Source organism: Phytophthora ramorum, assembly GCF_020800215.1.
Source record: "Phytophthora ramorum isolate Pr-102 chromosome Unknown Phyram_PR-102_s0009, whole genome shotgun sequence".
Taxonomy (NCBI): Eukaryota; Oomycota; class Peronosporomycetes; order Peronosporales; family Peronosporaceae; genus Phytophthora; species Phytophthora ramorum.
Window position 1 is genome coordinate 253,405 of NW_027150655.1, and position 14,446 is coordinate 267,850.

The 14,446-nt window shown below is 54.4% G+C and overlaps 5 protein-coding genes across 5 annotated transcripts; all 5 read left to right on the top strand.

The window, feature by feature from the left end:
• Positions 1 to 627: 627 nt before the first annotated feature.
• KRP23_9806 (Eukaryotic translation initiation factor 2-alpha kinase 1) lies at positions 628 to 4,866 on the top strand (the record flags this gene model as incomplete). The annotated part of the gene is made up of 1 exon (XM_067895408.1): positions 628 to 4,866. One exon carries the CDS (start codon positions 628 to 630, stop codon positions 4,864 to 4,866), a length of 4,239 nt encoding a protein of 1,412 aa, XP_067741628.1.
• Positions 4,867 to 5,129: 263 nt separating this feature from the next.
• KRP23_9807 (uncharacterized protein) lies at positions 5,130 to 5,711 on the top strand (the record flags this gene model as incomplete). Its single annotated transcript, XM_067895409.1, has 1 exon — positions 5,130 to 5,711. The coding sequence occupies one exon, from the start codon at positions 5,130 to 5,132 to the stop codon at positions 5,709 to 5,711; it is 582 nt and encodes a 193-aa protein (XP_067741629.1).
• A 1,336-nt stretch (positions 5,712 to 7,047) lies between these two features.
• On the top strand, positions 7,048 to 7,542 carry KRP23_9808 (uncharacterized protein; the record flags this gene model as incomplete). The annotated part of the gene is made up of 1 exon (XM_067895410.1): positions 7,048 to 7,542. The coding sequence occupies one exon, from the start codon at positions 7,048 to 7,050 to the stop codon at positions 7,540 to 7,542; it is 495 nt and encodes a 164-aa protein (XP_067741630.1).
• A 176-nt stretch (positions 7,543 to 7,718) lies between these two features.
• KRP23_9809 (Inversin-B) lies at positions 7,719 to 8,777 on the top strand (the record flags this gene model as incomplete). The annotated part of the gene is made up of 1 exon (XM_067895411.1): positions 7,719 to 8,777. One exon carries the CDS (start codon positions 7,719 to 7,721, stop codon positions 8,775 to 8,777), a length of 1,059 nt encoding a protein of 352 aa, XP_067741631.1.
• A 376-nt stretch (positions 8,778 to 9,153) lies between these two features.
• Positions 9,154 to 14,043, top strand: KRP23_9810 (uncharacterized protein; the record flags this gene model as incomplete). Its single annotated transcript, XM_067895412.1, has 1 exon — positions 9,154 to 14,043. One exon carries the CDS (start codon positions 9,154 to 9,156, stop codon positions 14,041 to 14,043), a length of 4,890 nt encoding a protein of 1,629 aa, XP_067741632.1.
• Between the last annotated feature and the right edge of the window lie 403 nt (positions 14,044 to 14,446).

A 14,446-nucleotide genomic window follows, 5' to 3' on the forward strand; every position in this document is an offset into this window, starting at 1 on the left:
GCTGCGACAGAGCCTCCGTCCGGATCACTGCCGCGCAGCAAGAGCAACGCAGCGGTGGATTCTCGGCTTACGGCACCGGAGAGCGAGCGCGCAGTCTGGTTGCAGTGGAATCAGGCTGCTTGGTTTCCCTATTTTTCGACTTTGACGTTCTCGAAGTTTCTTGGAGCCACGACGACCCACAGAGGCCAAGATGGGTTCTCTTCAACCAGCGCTTGCTTCAACGCCGCGGCCTATCCATCGCCCCGGCACCAGGTGCGAGCTCTATTACAGAACAGGCGAATTAGCGCCCGCCGCGTCCGCGTGTCGTCGGAAATTCGGCAGTCAAAATTCACAATTCCGACAGCTGTTGCACAGCCGTGCGGCACCCCTCGTCCATCCTCCGTAACGACTTCTTCACTGAAAACAAACAGAGGCGAGCGTCAAAGCGGCAGCAAGCAAGCGTCGTCGTCCTCTCCCCCTCCTCTCGAGCGAGTCCGCAAGCGCGCGCTCCTTCGGCTGCGGCGTCCGTGGCCTCGTCTCGCCCCTTGTGTCGGCAGAGGACGCGTCGCGTGTCCGTCCGCGGCCACCGAACGCGGCGCAAAAGAGGGAATTTCTGCTTGTTTTTAGTGTTGTCGTCGTGTGTGGACCATGAACAGGAGTGGCGGTTCATCCAGGCTGCTGCTCGTCAGTGTGTTGCTGTTGCTGGGTGTTGGAGCGACATCTTCCGCCCTCCAGACGCCCGCTTACTCGTACGCAGCAAGTTCGTCCCCCGACGTGGTGGTGGCTGGAGGCCTGGACGGCCGCGTCTACGCCGTGAACGCCTGGTCAGGAGAAGTTTTGTGGTCTTTCGACTCGGGCGGCCCCATGGTGGACTCGTCCCAGTGTCTCCGAGCCACACCGAGAGAGATGCCGCCGAACTACCACTCGAGGGAACGAGCGGAAGCCGACGTGGACGTCGACGGAAACGTCCACGTGGCGAGCGGCGAGGAGGTGGAGGACCGCTCGGTGCTTCAGCAGCAGGCAGCGTCGGCGCAGGCTATGGCTGCTAGCGCATCCTTTATGTCGCAGTTGGTGCCGTCGTATGACGGCAGGCTGTATCACTTTGCCAAGAGCAAGGTGAAGGAGCTCGGCATGACCATGGCAGATATTGTCAACATGAACGGCCCGGTACGTGTCGCGGTGGGCCCTACTGCGATTGCGACTGGCCCAAGTGTGGACGCATCTGCAGCTGATATTTTACTGTTCGGAGAGAAGAAGCTCGAGATGTTCACGCTGGATGCAGCAAGCGGCTTCCGTCGTCCGTACTCGTCTTCCGCAGCAGCGACGGCCATGTCGAGTGAGATCCTGTTCGGCCGCTCCGAGTTCACGACGCGTGCGGTGCACTCTCGTAATGCGTCGTCGGCGCGGTGTTTCAAGATTTCCGAGTTCTTCCTGGACTTTGCACATCAAGCGCACTGCTCTGTTGGTGATGGCGGCCACAACATGGTTCCGGAAATTCTCGTGATACCGAAGGACCCCAACTCTGCATTGGATGATGAAGGCTCCACGATCGTGGCGTTCGATCCCTGGACGAATGAACAGTTGTGGGAGTTTGAGATTCCTGACTTCGACGTACTCGCTGTGTACGGTGTCTCGACAACGCGTGGAGCGACGTTTTACAAGTGGAAGGTGGATGGACCGTCCTCGACCGCAACGAAGCGAGTTCGCACTCCAGCCCAGGTTGCGGCAGGTGGGTTCAACCAACACGATCACCACATTGATGCAAGCAGCGCTCACCAAGAGCCAATGGATACGAACCAAGAGCAGGCAAAACAGGATCCACGAGTGAACAAGGAATTGGTGCGTGTGGTTCCACGCACGTGGGAAGCAATGGAGTCGCGATTCAGACTCCGTCTATTGGGGGACAATTACTTTTTGGAGTCCAGTGAAGATGACGGGGTGGCGAACCATGGTAGTGAACATGTCAAACATGGTAGCGCACCCACTTTTCACGGGAGGCAACCAAATGAAATTCGCGACCTACATTTACATGAGGAGATGGATGCTCGTCGCCGTCAACGAATTTTCTGGGAGCCGATTGTAAATGACGGCAAGCAAGGTGTTTTCATCACATATACTCATGTGGGTGCTATGCTGCTTGGCGTAGCAACTTGCGGCATGTTGTTGGCTTGGGGCTGCTACGTAAAGGGCCTGTCAGCTTCATTGGCTCAATCCGCGATCAAGACTATGGACCAAAGCCAGTTCTTCACGTCTCATGTGCACCGACTCACCATTCAGCGTCCAGGAGAAGAGGATATTACCATTTCAAGTGTTATAAGTCGCTCGCTCATGATGAACGCATTAGGTGTGGACGGCCAAGTGCCGCTGCTGGAGAACGGTGAACCCGTGAGTGTTCTGTCGACGGAAATACGGGCAAATGTTGACCCAGCGACTGAAGGGATGCTTATGGAGAAGTTTTCACGTTTTGCCGCCAATGAAGCTGCAGCAATCCTTCTCAATGGCAGCCGCGTCGGCGGGAAGCAGAAACTGCTGGAATGCGACCCAGATGCAGACTCCAATGCAACGACGGTGACATCTTCCTCCTCTTCGTCGTCTTCGACGGACATGATTGTCAGAGGTATCTCGACATCATCTTCTACTGTTCGGCTTTCCGGTCATGGATCATCTCCAGGAGGAGGAAGGTTGACTCTCCCATACGCTGGGGATAAGAGTCTGACCGAAGACGATGTCTCGGATGTTTACGAAGTCAAAATGCTGCCTGTGAGCGAAGACAACTCTGAGTTTCTATCACCTGATATTGATGATTTGTTCGATAACGGGCGGTTTGAGCTGGCAGATTCGGACGATGATATCTTCGTTGAAGAGGAAGAATCTGCAACAACGTTGAACGGGGCAAAATCAATAAGCTCATCTGGAGAATCAACTACTGGAAGCTGCTGCAGCGATAGTAGCAGCGGTCATGCTGCCAGTAAGGTTAGCAGAAGCGCGGGTTTGAACTCCCTAGATCGCGAAGATGAGACCACCGATGAAAAGTCCAGCGACGCAAAATCGAGCGTTCAAGAATCATCTGAGGTCTCCTCGTCTGATTCTGATGGCTCTCCAAATGAGGTAGAGGCTTTGTTCCCGTTCGTGTGCCAGAGTCGATTTTTGAACGAATTTGAAGAGCTTTCAGCAATTGGCAAGGGTGGCTTCGGCCAAGTTATGCTCGCTGAAAACCGCTTGGATGGACGCAAGTACGCGATTAAGCGAGTTGGGTTGAACCTGAAGAACCAGACTTCCAAGACCTTGCAGAAGTTCTTGCGCGAGGTTAAAATCCTTGCTCTGTTGGACCACCCTAATATCGTACGATACTATCAGGCGTGGCTGGAGAAGGTTGAAGAGAGTGATAAGCGAGTGTCGTTACCACCATCTTCGGTTGCTTCGGATACCAGCTCGTTCGGTGGCCTGGCGAATGCGAAGAACTACTCAACGAGCAACTTGCTTGCACCGATTTCGGAGCTCGAGTTTTCAGGAAATCAGCGGCAGTTGGAGACGTTTTACAGCAACGACAGCATGATCAGTGAGAACGATGATGACGACGGGTTTGACTGGGAGAGAGGGTCGTCTTCTGGCGTCGAAGACGTCTGGAAGGAAGAAGATCTTGTGGTCCAGAACAAGCCGCGCTCGAGGAACCCGCCGTCTCAGGTGCCTTCTTCTCACTCCCCGGGCGGTCTCGGTAGTGACGAAGACTCTTCGTTAAATGCGACGGAAAAGTGCGACCACTGGTTATACATCCAGATGCAGTACTGTGCTGGCCGCAACTTGGCGGATTATCTTGCAGTACCAACTCGCCCGATGGAGTTATCAAGGATGCTCAAGATTTTCGTCCAAATTTCGAGCGCGCTGGCACATGTGCATTCGTGCGGGCTGATTCATCGCGATCTGAAGCCAGCGAATATTTTCGTAGCCGACACAGAGAGGGACGAAATTAAGCTTGGAGACTTCGGTTTATCACGCTATGCTGCAAACGTGAACAACCTTAACACGTCGACGACACTGGATGACTCTCAGCAAGGAACCCCTTCGGGTGGATTGAGGGATACTCCCTTGTCTACGTCAATGTGGTCGAACATGTCGGAGAGCAACGAGGTCACAGCGGGTGTTGGCACATATTTGTACGCAAGTCCGGAGCAAGTTGCTGGCAAGAAGTACAATGCCAAGACTGACCTCTATTCGCTGGGAATGATCCTCTTCGAGCTGTGCCATGACCGGTTCGGAACGACAATGGAGCGGTATGTTACCCTTCGTGATGCACGGGACAGCAAGTTCCCCACCAACCTTCGCGCGGCAAAGAGGTGCCCTGAAATCCTGGAGATGCTTCGCAAATTGCTGAGCCACGACCCAAGCACACGACCAACCACAGAGGAGGTTGTGCAGTGGGCGCAGATGATGTATGAAACGAGTCTCGCTCAGAAAGCGATGGAGGTGGTGCGGTCGCCGCGCAATCTGGACATGGCGCGGGCTGCTGCTGGGCACCTGATTCCGGATATCGAGCATTTGATGACCGGTGCCTCTATCGAGACCGTCATGTCGACCACCTTCTCGCTCAAGGTGGAGGCTATGAAGGAGAATTCCGCCGGCGAGGAGGGCGGCGAGCGCCGCTTGCCCAACCATAATTTATTGAAGCAAGTGTGCGACGTGATCGCCGGTGTGAGCAGCGGCAAGGTCGAGATCAAGAAGTGCGGACTCCACATGGAGAGTGAGGGGGTGACGATCCTCGATTTCGAGCTGGACCCTCAGGCTGCGCTCAAGGACGCGCCTGACAGCGACGTAGAAGGGTCCGTAGTTCTGGCCATCCAGGCGCTGGATGGTGTGCAGATCGTGCGTCGTGTGAGCAAGATCGACTAAGCCCTCCGCGCCGAACGCACGCCAAAAGCAAGAAAGACGCAATTATGAGTTAGTAGTTCAACCGAGTACAATAAAAAAATACCCGACCTGGTCAAGCAGGCATGAAACACATCACCGTACATGTCCTTGAGTTCACTGTTTCGCCCCACGTGTGAGTCAGTGTATACAAGACGTATACAAGGCGTATACAAACCACTTCAACTTGCCGTTCCGCAATCGATGAGCATTTTCCCTCTGTGGACGCCTCGCTCCGACACTTTCCCATGTGCGCCGCAGCTCCCACCCCTGTCTCCGAGACCGCCAGAGCACCAGTTGTCGACATGGAGATGCTCTACGAGTCGTGGGGCTTCCAATACGCACAACAGATCGAGGCTGTTCTTGAGGCTGCTCCTCGTGTGTGGCGCTGGCTGCAGCAGCAGCTTCGCAAGAATGAAGTTCCAGTCGCCAAAGAGGAGCTGCCGCCTTTCCTCCAGCCCGTCGTGTTCCCGCTGAGTTTGCAGCACATGGACTTTATTGCGGACAGCTTCGCTGGTACCAAGACGGAGCTGCAGCTGATTCACGGCGCTGTGGACGAGGCCAAGACGGAGCTGCAGCGGGTTCGTGACATTGTGGACGAACTCCACAAGCGGGAGAAAGAGCGCGACTTGAAGCTCGATCAGCTACAGCGCCAGGTGAAAAACATATCTGCTAAGCCACAAGAAGCACGCAATCTGTCGCCTGGAACAGCAGCTGAGAAGGCTGCCACGATTGACAGCGAGATGAAGGCCAAGTCGCGAGATCGAGGAGCGTGCGCTTCCAGTGATATGTCGAAGCTGAAACTCGTTCGACTGGAAGCTCCAGTGTAGGAGACTTTTGGTATGACACTGCCGTGCGTCGAGCTATGAGTTCACTTTTGGGTTGTTTACCAGAATTCTGGATAGGAACCACATGGACGACATCATGAACTACTTGAAAAACTTCTTAAGCGACAGGTTAGTGGCGGTTAATATCCATGCGACGGCATTTACTGACACCTGATCTGTCTACAGATTATCAGATGTGCTTGACGAGGCTTCAACACTCGCCAGTCAAGAGCTCGCTTCTGAGGATCAGCCTAAAGGCCATCAGGAGGATCCACAGCACGCTAGCCAGCTCCTGCAACTCTATCAAGTAGCAGCTCGAGGTGACCAATGCTGATCTCCTTGAGTAAGCCGGAGGCAGCGACACACTTGGGCAAGAGAGATAAGTATTTCAACGACATCTCTCAGTCCAAGAGTGAAAAACGAGATCCATCTACGTTTTCCTTACCCTTCTGCAACGACGATTACCTTCTTGCTTCTCCCCTAGATTGACAATGTCACCAGACAAAATGTTTTCCTTCCAGCAACAGCGCCACTTCTCAACGGAGTGCGTCGAGCCCGGTGCGAGATTAACGCGACAACATTTGCGTTGTGTGCAAATATGCAGCCGCCGTCCTCACCAAACGACTAAACGCCTTTATGCGGTACGCACTTCTGGCTTGACACGAACAACAAGGACTTCGATGCGAGAGGTTTGCGTAGAAGCAAACTGTTTCCCTTGTCCACAGGCGTGACAAGCCACGTCCAACACTGCATGACCTTCGGCGAACTTCGTGTCGACAACCTCGCTCAAAGGATGCAAACTTCCAGCGTCACAACTCAACAAGAAGCCAACCGAACAGGCGCACTCAGCTCTTGCGTGATGAGCAAAATAACACCGCGTGTTCCCTATCAAGGTTGCAGCCACTAGTTCCAACGGCTACATGACGCGTTACTGACAGCTCTGTGTGTCTCTGCGTCGTCAGCAGCAACCACCATCGACAGCAGCGACCCAATCAAGCTCGATCGTCGCCGCGCACAGAATCGCTCGAGACAGTTGCGATATCTCCAGAAGAAGCGCCAACATGAGAGCGATCTCAAGGCTGCTGTTCGGAACTTGGGATCCGAGGTGCAGCGTCTGCAACTATGTCTGCGCCAGCTCCAGAACATTGAGTCACATCGTTGCATCTGCCCCATCTCAGCCAACAGCCCGTCGCTTTCAACACAAACTCCAGCCACCAATATGCAAACCGCTCGAGACCTCGTCCATTGCTTCCGCGCCGGTTTTCCAACCACCCAACCCGCGCCGTGGTTGCCAAATCCCTTGTCAGACCAAGAGCAAATACGCTTCGTCCAGCAGAAAATGCGCCACGACCTTTTACACAACGAACAGTGTGGGCAAAACTCGTTCCTCGAGCAGTGGCGGCGCTACACGACAAGCTTCGGCTCTCTCCAGCTGCGTCCCAGCAGCTTCAAGCAGATGACCGACTGCGTTTGTCACGTGGAGCTCACTCTGTCGTTGCGGATCATGTCTGCGAGTATCCAGCGCGTGTTCCCGCGTCTGCTGCAGCCTGAGCACTCGGTACTTCTCCACCGACTGAGAGACCAGCAGATCCATGTACCCATGACGCTGCAGCTGCAGTTGGACGCCCAAAACCGCGTTGTCCGCTGCGACTCGTGCCTGGACTTCGTCAGCGCCTTGCGACCGCTACTGAGCAGCTACGAAAGCGTAGCCACCGCGCTCAAAAGCTCCCGCATCTCTTCTATTGGTCATATTGGCCCCACCTCCACCAACAGCTGCAGCACTTCCCGCGACGCACGTCTCGCCCTCTCCTTCGTCCTTGGCCCCATCGAGTGAGCTCGTGCCACCTCAGCCTCGTCTAAAATCCGCGTCTTTTCAACCAATGGTAGCATTTTGATAACTTCTTTACAACTATCTAGTTTAACGTGTCGAAATGACTACACCGTACCACGTCACCAAACCACCGAGCTTCATTCCTCCTTTCGCTCCCTCGGCCAACAAGTCGCGAAGCCATGGCGGGCAAGCAGAGCCCTATGCGCATGTTCATCATGCTGCCCATGATCTTCCTCATGGGCAAGATCGACTTCGAGAACGAGATGATTCTCACAGCGGCGCGCACGTCCTTCTTAGTGTGCCAGGTCACCGCCATCCTCGTGGGGCTCTACCTCAAGCAGCTCATCGAGCGCAAGCACGACACGCGCAAGATCTTCATCCCGGGAACCAAGTCGCCCTTCGACCAGTCGCCCAACTACGCGGAGCTCACGGAGACGACGTACGAGGCGCACGAGCTGGCCAAGGCCAACGAGTTCCTCAAGCAGACGCTCATCGGCGCCGGCATCTCGTCGGTCATCCACTTCAAGATGGGTGTGAACCACGTGGTGCTCATCCAGAGTGTCATGATGCCCATGAACCTCTGGGACAACCCTCTCGTGCAGGCCTATCTGCTGGGGCGCAGGAACGGCCGCATCTGGAACGAGCGCCTAGAGGGTGAGTCGGCGGAGGACGCGGCTGCCGCTGCTGGAGCTGACGCGACGCCTGTGACGGCCAGCGCCGCGTCGTCCTCTACAGACAAGAAGGAGAAAAAGGACGCGACCCCCGAGGAGGCCATTGCCGCGGCGCTGGCCGCTGGCGCGGACGCCGACTTTGAGGAGCTCTGGACGGCCGTGAAGGGCAAAGTGAATGCCAAGACGGACGAGGACCAGTGGACGGCCCTTATGGTGGCCTGCGGCTCCCCCGTGGACACGGACGAGTTTATCCACAAGGTGGTGAAGGCTGGAGCCAACGTGCTGTTGGTGGACGGAGATGGGTGGACGGCGCTGCACTGGAGCGCCTTCCACGGCCGACCGGAGGCCGCGGGCGCCCTGCTGTCGAGTATCTCGGCAGCTAAGCGGGAGCAGCTGCTTGCTGTCAAGGCGTCCGACGGCCGTACGGCAGCGGAGGTGGCGAAGGGCGAGGAAAACGCCGACGTGGTCGAGATCCTGGCCAGCTTTGCCAAGGGAGGCGATAGCAAGGACGAGTCGACGCTGCGCCAGCGGAAGGCCGGCGCGTCGACGGTGGAAGACGTGGACTAGACGAGTGAGCGCGCGATCGACTTAGGTCTGCGGTAGTTCTCGCTCCTTGAGCTGCACTCGCGTGCATTCATTTGTAGACGGATGACGGAGCCCAGCGGCTGTACGCTTCAACCAACTGCTTGAAGCGGGCCTGGCTGTTGCTTCGCGCTGAGAAATACATATCGAGCTTTTGAAATGAGCTGGTGCAGCTCGTCTGCACCATTCATGTAAGTGGTGGCTTTGCTGCTGTGGTGTAGTTTCAGGCGGTTGCACGGCGGTTGATGTCTGCGGTGCATTGGCGACACTTGAAAAGGCGGAAGGTGTCGGCAGTTAGCACCTCAGAAACCTACTTGACCTGGTCACTTACTCGTCGGCGAAACCTCTCGGCTTCAAGTCAATGGAGGGTGCACGCGCGATATCGGCTGATGCAGCGCAGGATATGACTCTAGACACGACTGATACACCTCCTTGTTCCGGTGCACCGAATATGGTGGACAGCTCGTCGACGCCGCCATCGCCCGAGTTGATGCTCCGTCTGGACGATTTGTCCCAAGACGAAGCACGAGACGATCGACTTGAAATCGACGACGACGACGAGCACAAGGAAAGCAACGACGAAGAGGAGTCTCCGCTGCAGCGACCGGTTCAGTCCCGACAAGACCGAGATGCAAAGCGCATGGAAACCAGACTGCAGCGAAACCTCAAGCAGCAACAAGCACACTACGCCCGCCAGCGGGAGCTTTTTGCGGTGATGCGGGCAGAAGGATCCGCCTCAGAGTCAGGAAGTCCGTCGTATTCGAACAGTAGTCATTCGCCGCATTCAAGTGAGGGCCAAGAGATCCTCATTAAACAGCACACTAGCTACCCCAAGAAGCTAGTCGATGCTGCCAAGGCGAAATTCCGATCCCAGAAGGAGGAACTTACGAGCATTGGCACACTCACTCGCCAGAGCACCCGCTTCGCTCGCAACGAACGACCTCACCGCCAATCTGCGCCACCGGAAGATGATACAAACGATGACGACGACAGCCATGCTCAAAACATGCTCCGTCGTATCAAGGAAAAGGCTCGAGCCGAGTTTCACCGCCAGCGTCTAGCTTCTGGAGAGAGTTCCACCGCAGATGTTACTTCTGGAGCCCGACCGAACGCACCAACAGCATTTTACGAGGAGATGCAGCAACAGGAAGCGTCAAATGATGCGTTGCGCCGCCAGTTGGAGCTGCTCCGTCGACTACAACTGGAGAACAATCGTTTTCGACAAGAGTCACGGTCGCTACGAGAACGAAATGGAGCGCTTAAAGAACGCGACGAGATCCGAGAGCGCGAAGTGAAGCGTTTACGTGACGAGGTTCGCGAGCTGGATGCAAAAGTGCAGCGTGATCAAATGAGCCTGGAGACGGCAGCCCAAACAGCACAAAAGCTGAAGGCCACTCAAAAGCGGCTAACTGCTGCTCATGCCGAAAACCGTGATCTGCAAGCTGCGCTACAGGAGGTCCGTGAGTCACACGATCGGCTACAACATGAATCACAAACTGAGATTTCAGAGTTGGTGCTGGAGGTTAAACGTTGGAAGCGCAACACGAAGCAGCTTCGCCAGCAGGAAAGTCGTACCGGGGAAGAACTCGAGTTCTACAAGAAGACGATTGCTTCCCTAGAGGGAGAGATCGCTGAACGGCGCTCTCAGTTGAAAGACGCAAAGCACGAGGTTGCCGAGCTGTCTGCGATTATTGATGATAAGACTGCACAATGCGAGTCTGTGGAGACATCCGCGGCAGATTGTGTAAAGCACATGGAGGAAGGTATGGAGGCATTGCAGAAGACACACACGCAAGAACGTGAAAAGCGCAAGAAGATCGAGAACGCGCGCAGTAACCTGCAAATGCAAATGGAGCGCATGCAAGCAGAGAATGGCATGCTTCTGGATAAGCAGAGAGAGCTGGAGCGCCAGTTGGCTATTTTCCAGGAGCATTGGAAGGAGCGCAAGCTAGCGTACCAGGAACAGCTCCAAAGGTTTGTAGCTCAACTGGAAGAACACGTCTCGAAACACAAAAGCGACGCTACTACAATAGGCAGCATTCGTGAGGAATGTGAAGCAATGGAGGCTCGGTTATCAGAGTCTGAGGCAGCAGCGAACGATTTGAAAGTTGAGGTTGCCGAAGAAGCGCGCACCGCACAAAAGCAAGTCGAAGCTCTTCGTAAGTATGTCGAAAACGCTCTTCATACGTCTACGTCTAGCCAGGCAGATCCAAGTGATGCAGCTGATGCGGCACTAGCGACCCCAGTAACCTCTGGACGATCAGGCCGTGAAGAGGTCTGGCAAGAGGTGCCAGAGCTGCAGGTTGTTCAGGCCGCAATTTCCGCGCTGCGTAATGAAACCATGAATATTGTGCACGAATTCCAGCGAGCGCGTCACCTCGTTCGACAGCAAGGAAGCAAGCTGACACTAGCGGTAGAGCGTGCAACAGAGCTGGAACATTTACGAGCGGATGATGCGGCAAAGATGAAGGAGCTTCGTGAGCAGCGTAAGTTGGCTGAGCAGGCGCACGAGATTGTCAGTCACGAGAAAATGGAGGTTCTGAAGTGGAGCGAGCAGGCTTGCGAGAAGAGTGAAGGGCTGGAAGCAGAACTGAAAAAGTATGGCCAGTTTGTTCTCCGCTTTCGAAAGGAGCTGCATCACGCGCTGGAAACAGAAGCGTCCTGGGATGAACCTGAGCCCGTGAGTGCTGAGCCATTAGCCCGGTCATTTTCCGCTTTGGAAAAGGAAATTGATGCTCTAGTTTCGATGAGAGATCACTGGAGAGGCGAAAGCGACAAACAAGCCCGTGATATGCGTGAGACCCAAACCCAACTACAATCGCTGGAGAAAGAACTTGTTGCCAAGGCTGATGAGTTTAAACAAACTCTTGACGAAGTGGAGCGCGTTCATAGCAATAATGCCAACGAGCAAAAGCTGCACTTCGAGCAATGCATTGCAGACATGGATAATGAGCGAAGCACTTTGGAGAGTAGGCTCCAGGAGGAATCGGTCCGACTCGCTGAGGTCAAGGAACACAACGCAAAACTCCAGCAGATAGTGGGCGGCTTCGAGGAGGATCTGCCGGTATTTGCAACGATCCTGCATCTCTTTGTTCTGGTTGTGCAACCATTAATTCTCCAAGTTAGCGATTTACTCGCTCAAAAGCGGCTGCTTTGGCGTGAAAACGCTGACTACGCTCAATCTCACGAACAAATTGAGTGCATTGGCCAGGTGCTCAAAGAAATGATTCCAGCAGCTGCACCAAACCAGGAGAAGATGAAGGAGCGACAGCGTCGGCGAGTGTTCCGTCGTGTTGTCATTGCAGTGTTTGCCATGAATCGTTTTACGCATTTCAGCGCTACTCCGACCAGGTTTAATGAGCAGAGCGCGTATGGGCTCTGTGCACCGCTCAAGGTAACAAAATCCAGAAAGAGAACTTGGGCGTTGTCGTCCCAGCCTACAGTCATCAAAATACTGCCCCCTAAGGAGACATTGTCAACGCTTTCGCTTCGTCCACTGTTGGAGCGGCTCAAGAAGATGGATGTCACTGAGAAGGTTGCAGACGTTCTGGAATCGAACTCGACGTCATCGGGACACATGTCGTCTTCACTCGGCAATTTGATTCTGAAGGTAGTGATGGTCATCAACCCGGCTTCAAAAGAGCTCTTGGTGGCCAATACGAACGGAGCTTTTCACTGCCAGGCCTTGCTTGAGCGTCGACGACGCCAAAGTAAAAAGAGACTGGATCAGCGCGACGATATGATGGCTGAGTGCGATGGAACGCCAAGTTTTGAGGAGGATATTCCAACTGTGGCCTTGATTCGCAAGCGGATCCTGGCGCTTGGGAAGCGCGTCGAGGACTTGCATTACCAGCGCAACTCGCTGCAGAAAGAGAACTATGAGTTTCAGTTCCAACTCGATCAGCAGGCAAATAGTTTGAAGGACATGGAGGTTCTGCTGAAGAAGACGGCGGATCTACAGGATGAGATGGCTGCCTTGCGCAGTCAAAGTGACCAAGAGATACAGAGGACGCAGCAAGAGCACCAGGCCAAGGGCGAGGAGATGCAGCTTAAGGAAGAAGAGTTGGTTCAAGCACAAGCGAAGATGGAAGCACTGCAACTCGAGATTGCCGATGCTGAAGCTCGAATCACTCTAATGGAATCTGAGAAATCTGCGCTACAGCGTGAGCTTGACCAACTGAAGAGCGTTTCCGTCGAGGAAGAAGTGAAAGCGGACAAATCCAAAGTAGCCGCGCGTCGGCAGGAAGAAGAATTGCGCAGCCTTAAGCAGGCTGTTAAAAAGGCGCACGAGCTCTATCAAAAAGTGAGCTGGCAACTGGAACAAGAGGTTCAGGAGAAGGCGACATTGCAGACGGTAGTGAACCATCTAAGGTGCCAGCAGGAGAAGGCTGAGCGAGAGCTCCGTGAGGAGAAACTACGCGAACTGGAGAAAAGTTTCAACGACGGCAGTGACAGTGAAGACGATGACTTGGATGAAAAAACCTCGGACTATCCCAGGGCACAGGCAAACACATCGCGCAGATCGAGTGATACCACGAGGTGTGCTATCAAATGTGAAGCACCGCCGGCGAGGTTGAAAAAGAAGACTTCGTTTGCAAGGGTTGAAGTCGATGATCCGTACCGGTGCGACCAAGCACCTATTGGCACTTCTCCACGACGACGGTGTGAGAATAGCGTGGCCGATATCTCAACTCGAAGTGAGTGCGCAAGTCCATCAGCATCGGTGTCGCCTCTACCTTCTCGAATGGGGGTGAACTTGTCTCGCCAATCGGAGGAGGTAGAAGATTTCCTTATTGAGTGGCAACAGCTCAACATGTCAAAAGCTTTGAGTGATACCCTGCCGCAGGGTAGAGGGGTTCGTTTCCAGAGTGGCGTTAGCGATTCCAGCGCATCCTCGCCAGAGAAGTTTTCGGCTCCTTCGTGGGACGTGGATCACCAAGTACAAGCTCAGAAGAGCAAACGGCGCGTCGAAATTGACAAAGTCAACGCTGCTGTACACGATTACATGGACCGCATCGATGACAAACTAAGCAAAATGTACGGCATTCCGCCGTCATCTGCTATCCAGCGCCGCTCCTCCAGTCGTAGTACCAGCGAGAGAGGTGCTGGCTCACCTACTGCTGGTCGCACTCGCCTACGCATTAAGTCTTCCCCACATGACAACGGATGGAAAGCTTCCGGCAGCAGTCTCAAGAGCGACGAAATACGCGTTCAGCAGCATCAATCCGCCCTAGAGACTTACGATGACTAGTGTCTATGGATTGAACTCGTCGCGATATCCCTTTGCGTGCGAGTTGTGCTGTAGCACTTTTGGATCTTCACGCTACCGATGTTTTTTTCTGCTTCAGACGATGTTGCTACGAAAACCTCTTCATTGAATAATGGATAATTTGCCAACGCCACTATAGCAACTAAGCTTGACGATCTGCACAAGGAGTTCCAAGCACATGCCCTACGGTTTGTTTAACAGAAGTCACGTGGACACTTTCTTGACCACTAAGTATCGACGAAACGCGAGCCACTCTGCATTGGAAGGGTGAATGATCTACAGCAATAGGGCCAGACTGGTTTGGTTACCATTTCCAGGGCTACAGACCTCATTCTCAAAAAGACCTCGAGCTTCGCACCCAAGACACTTTGCCAAGTTTAACATA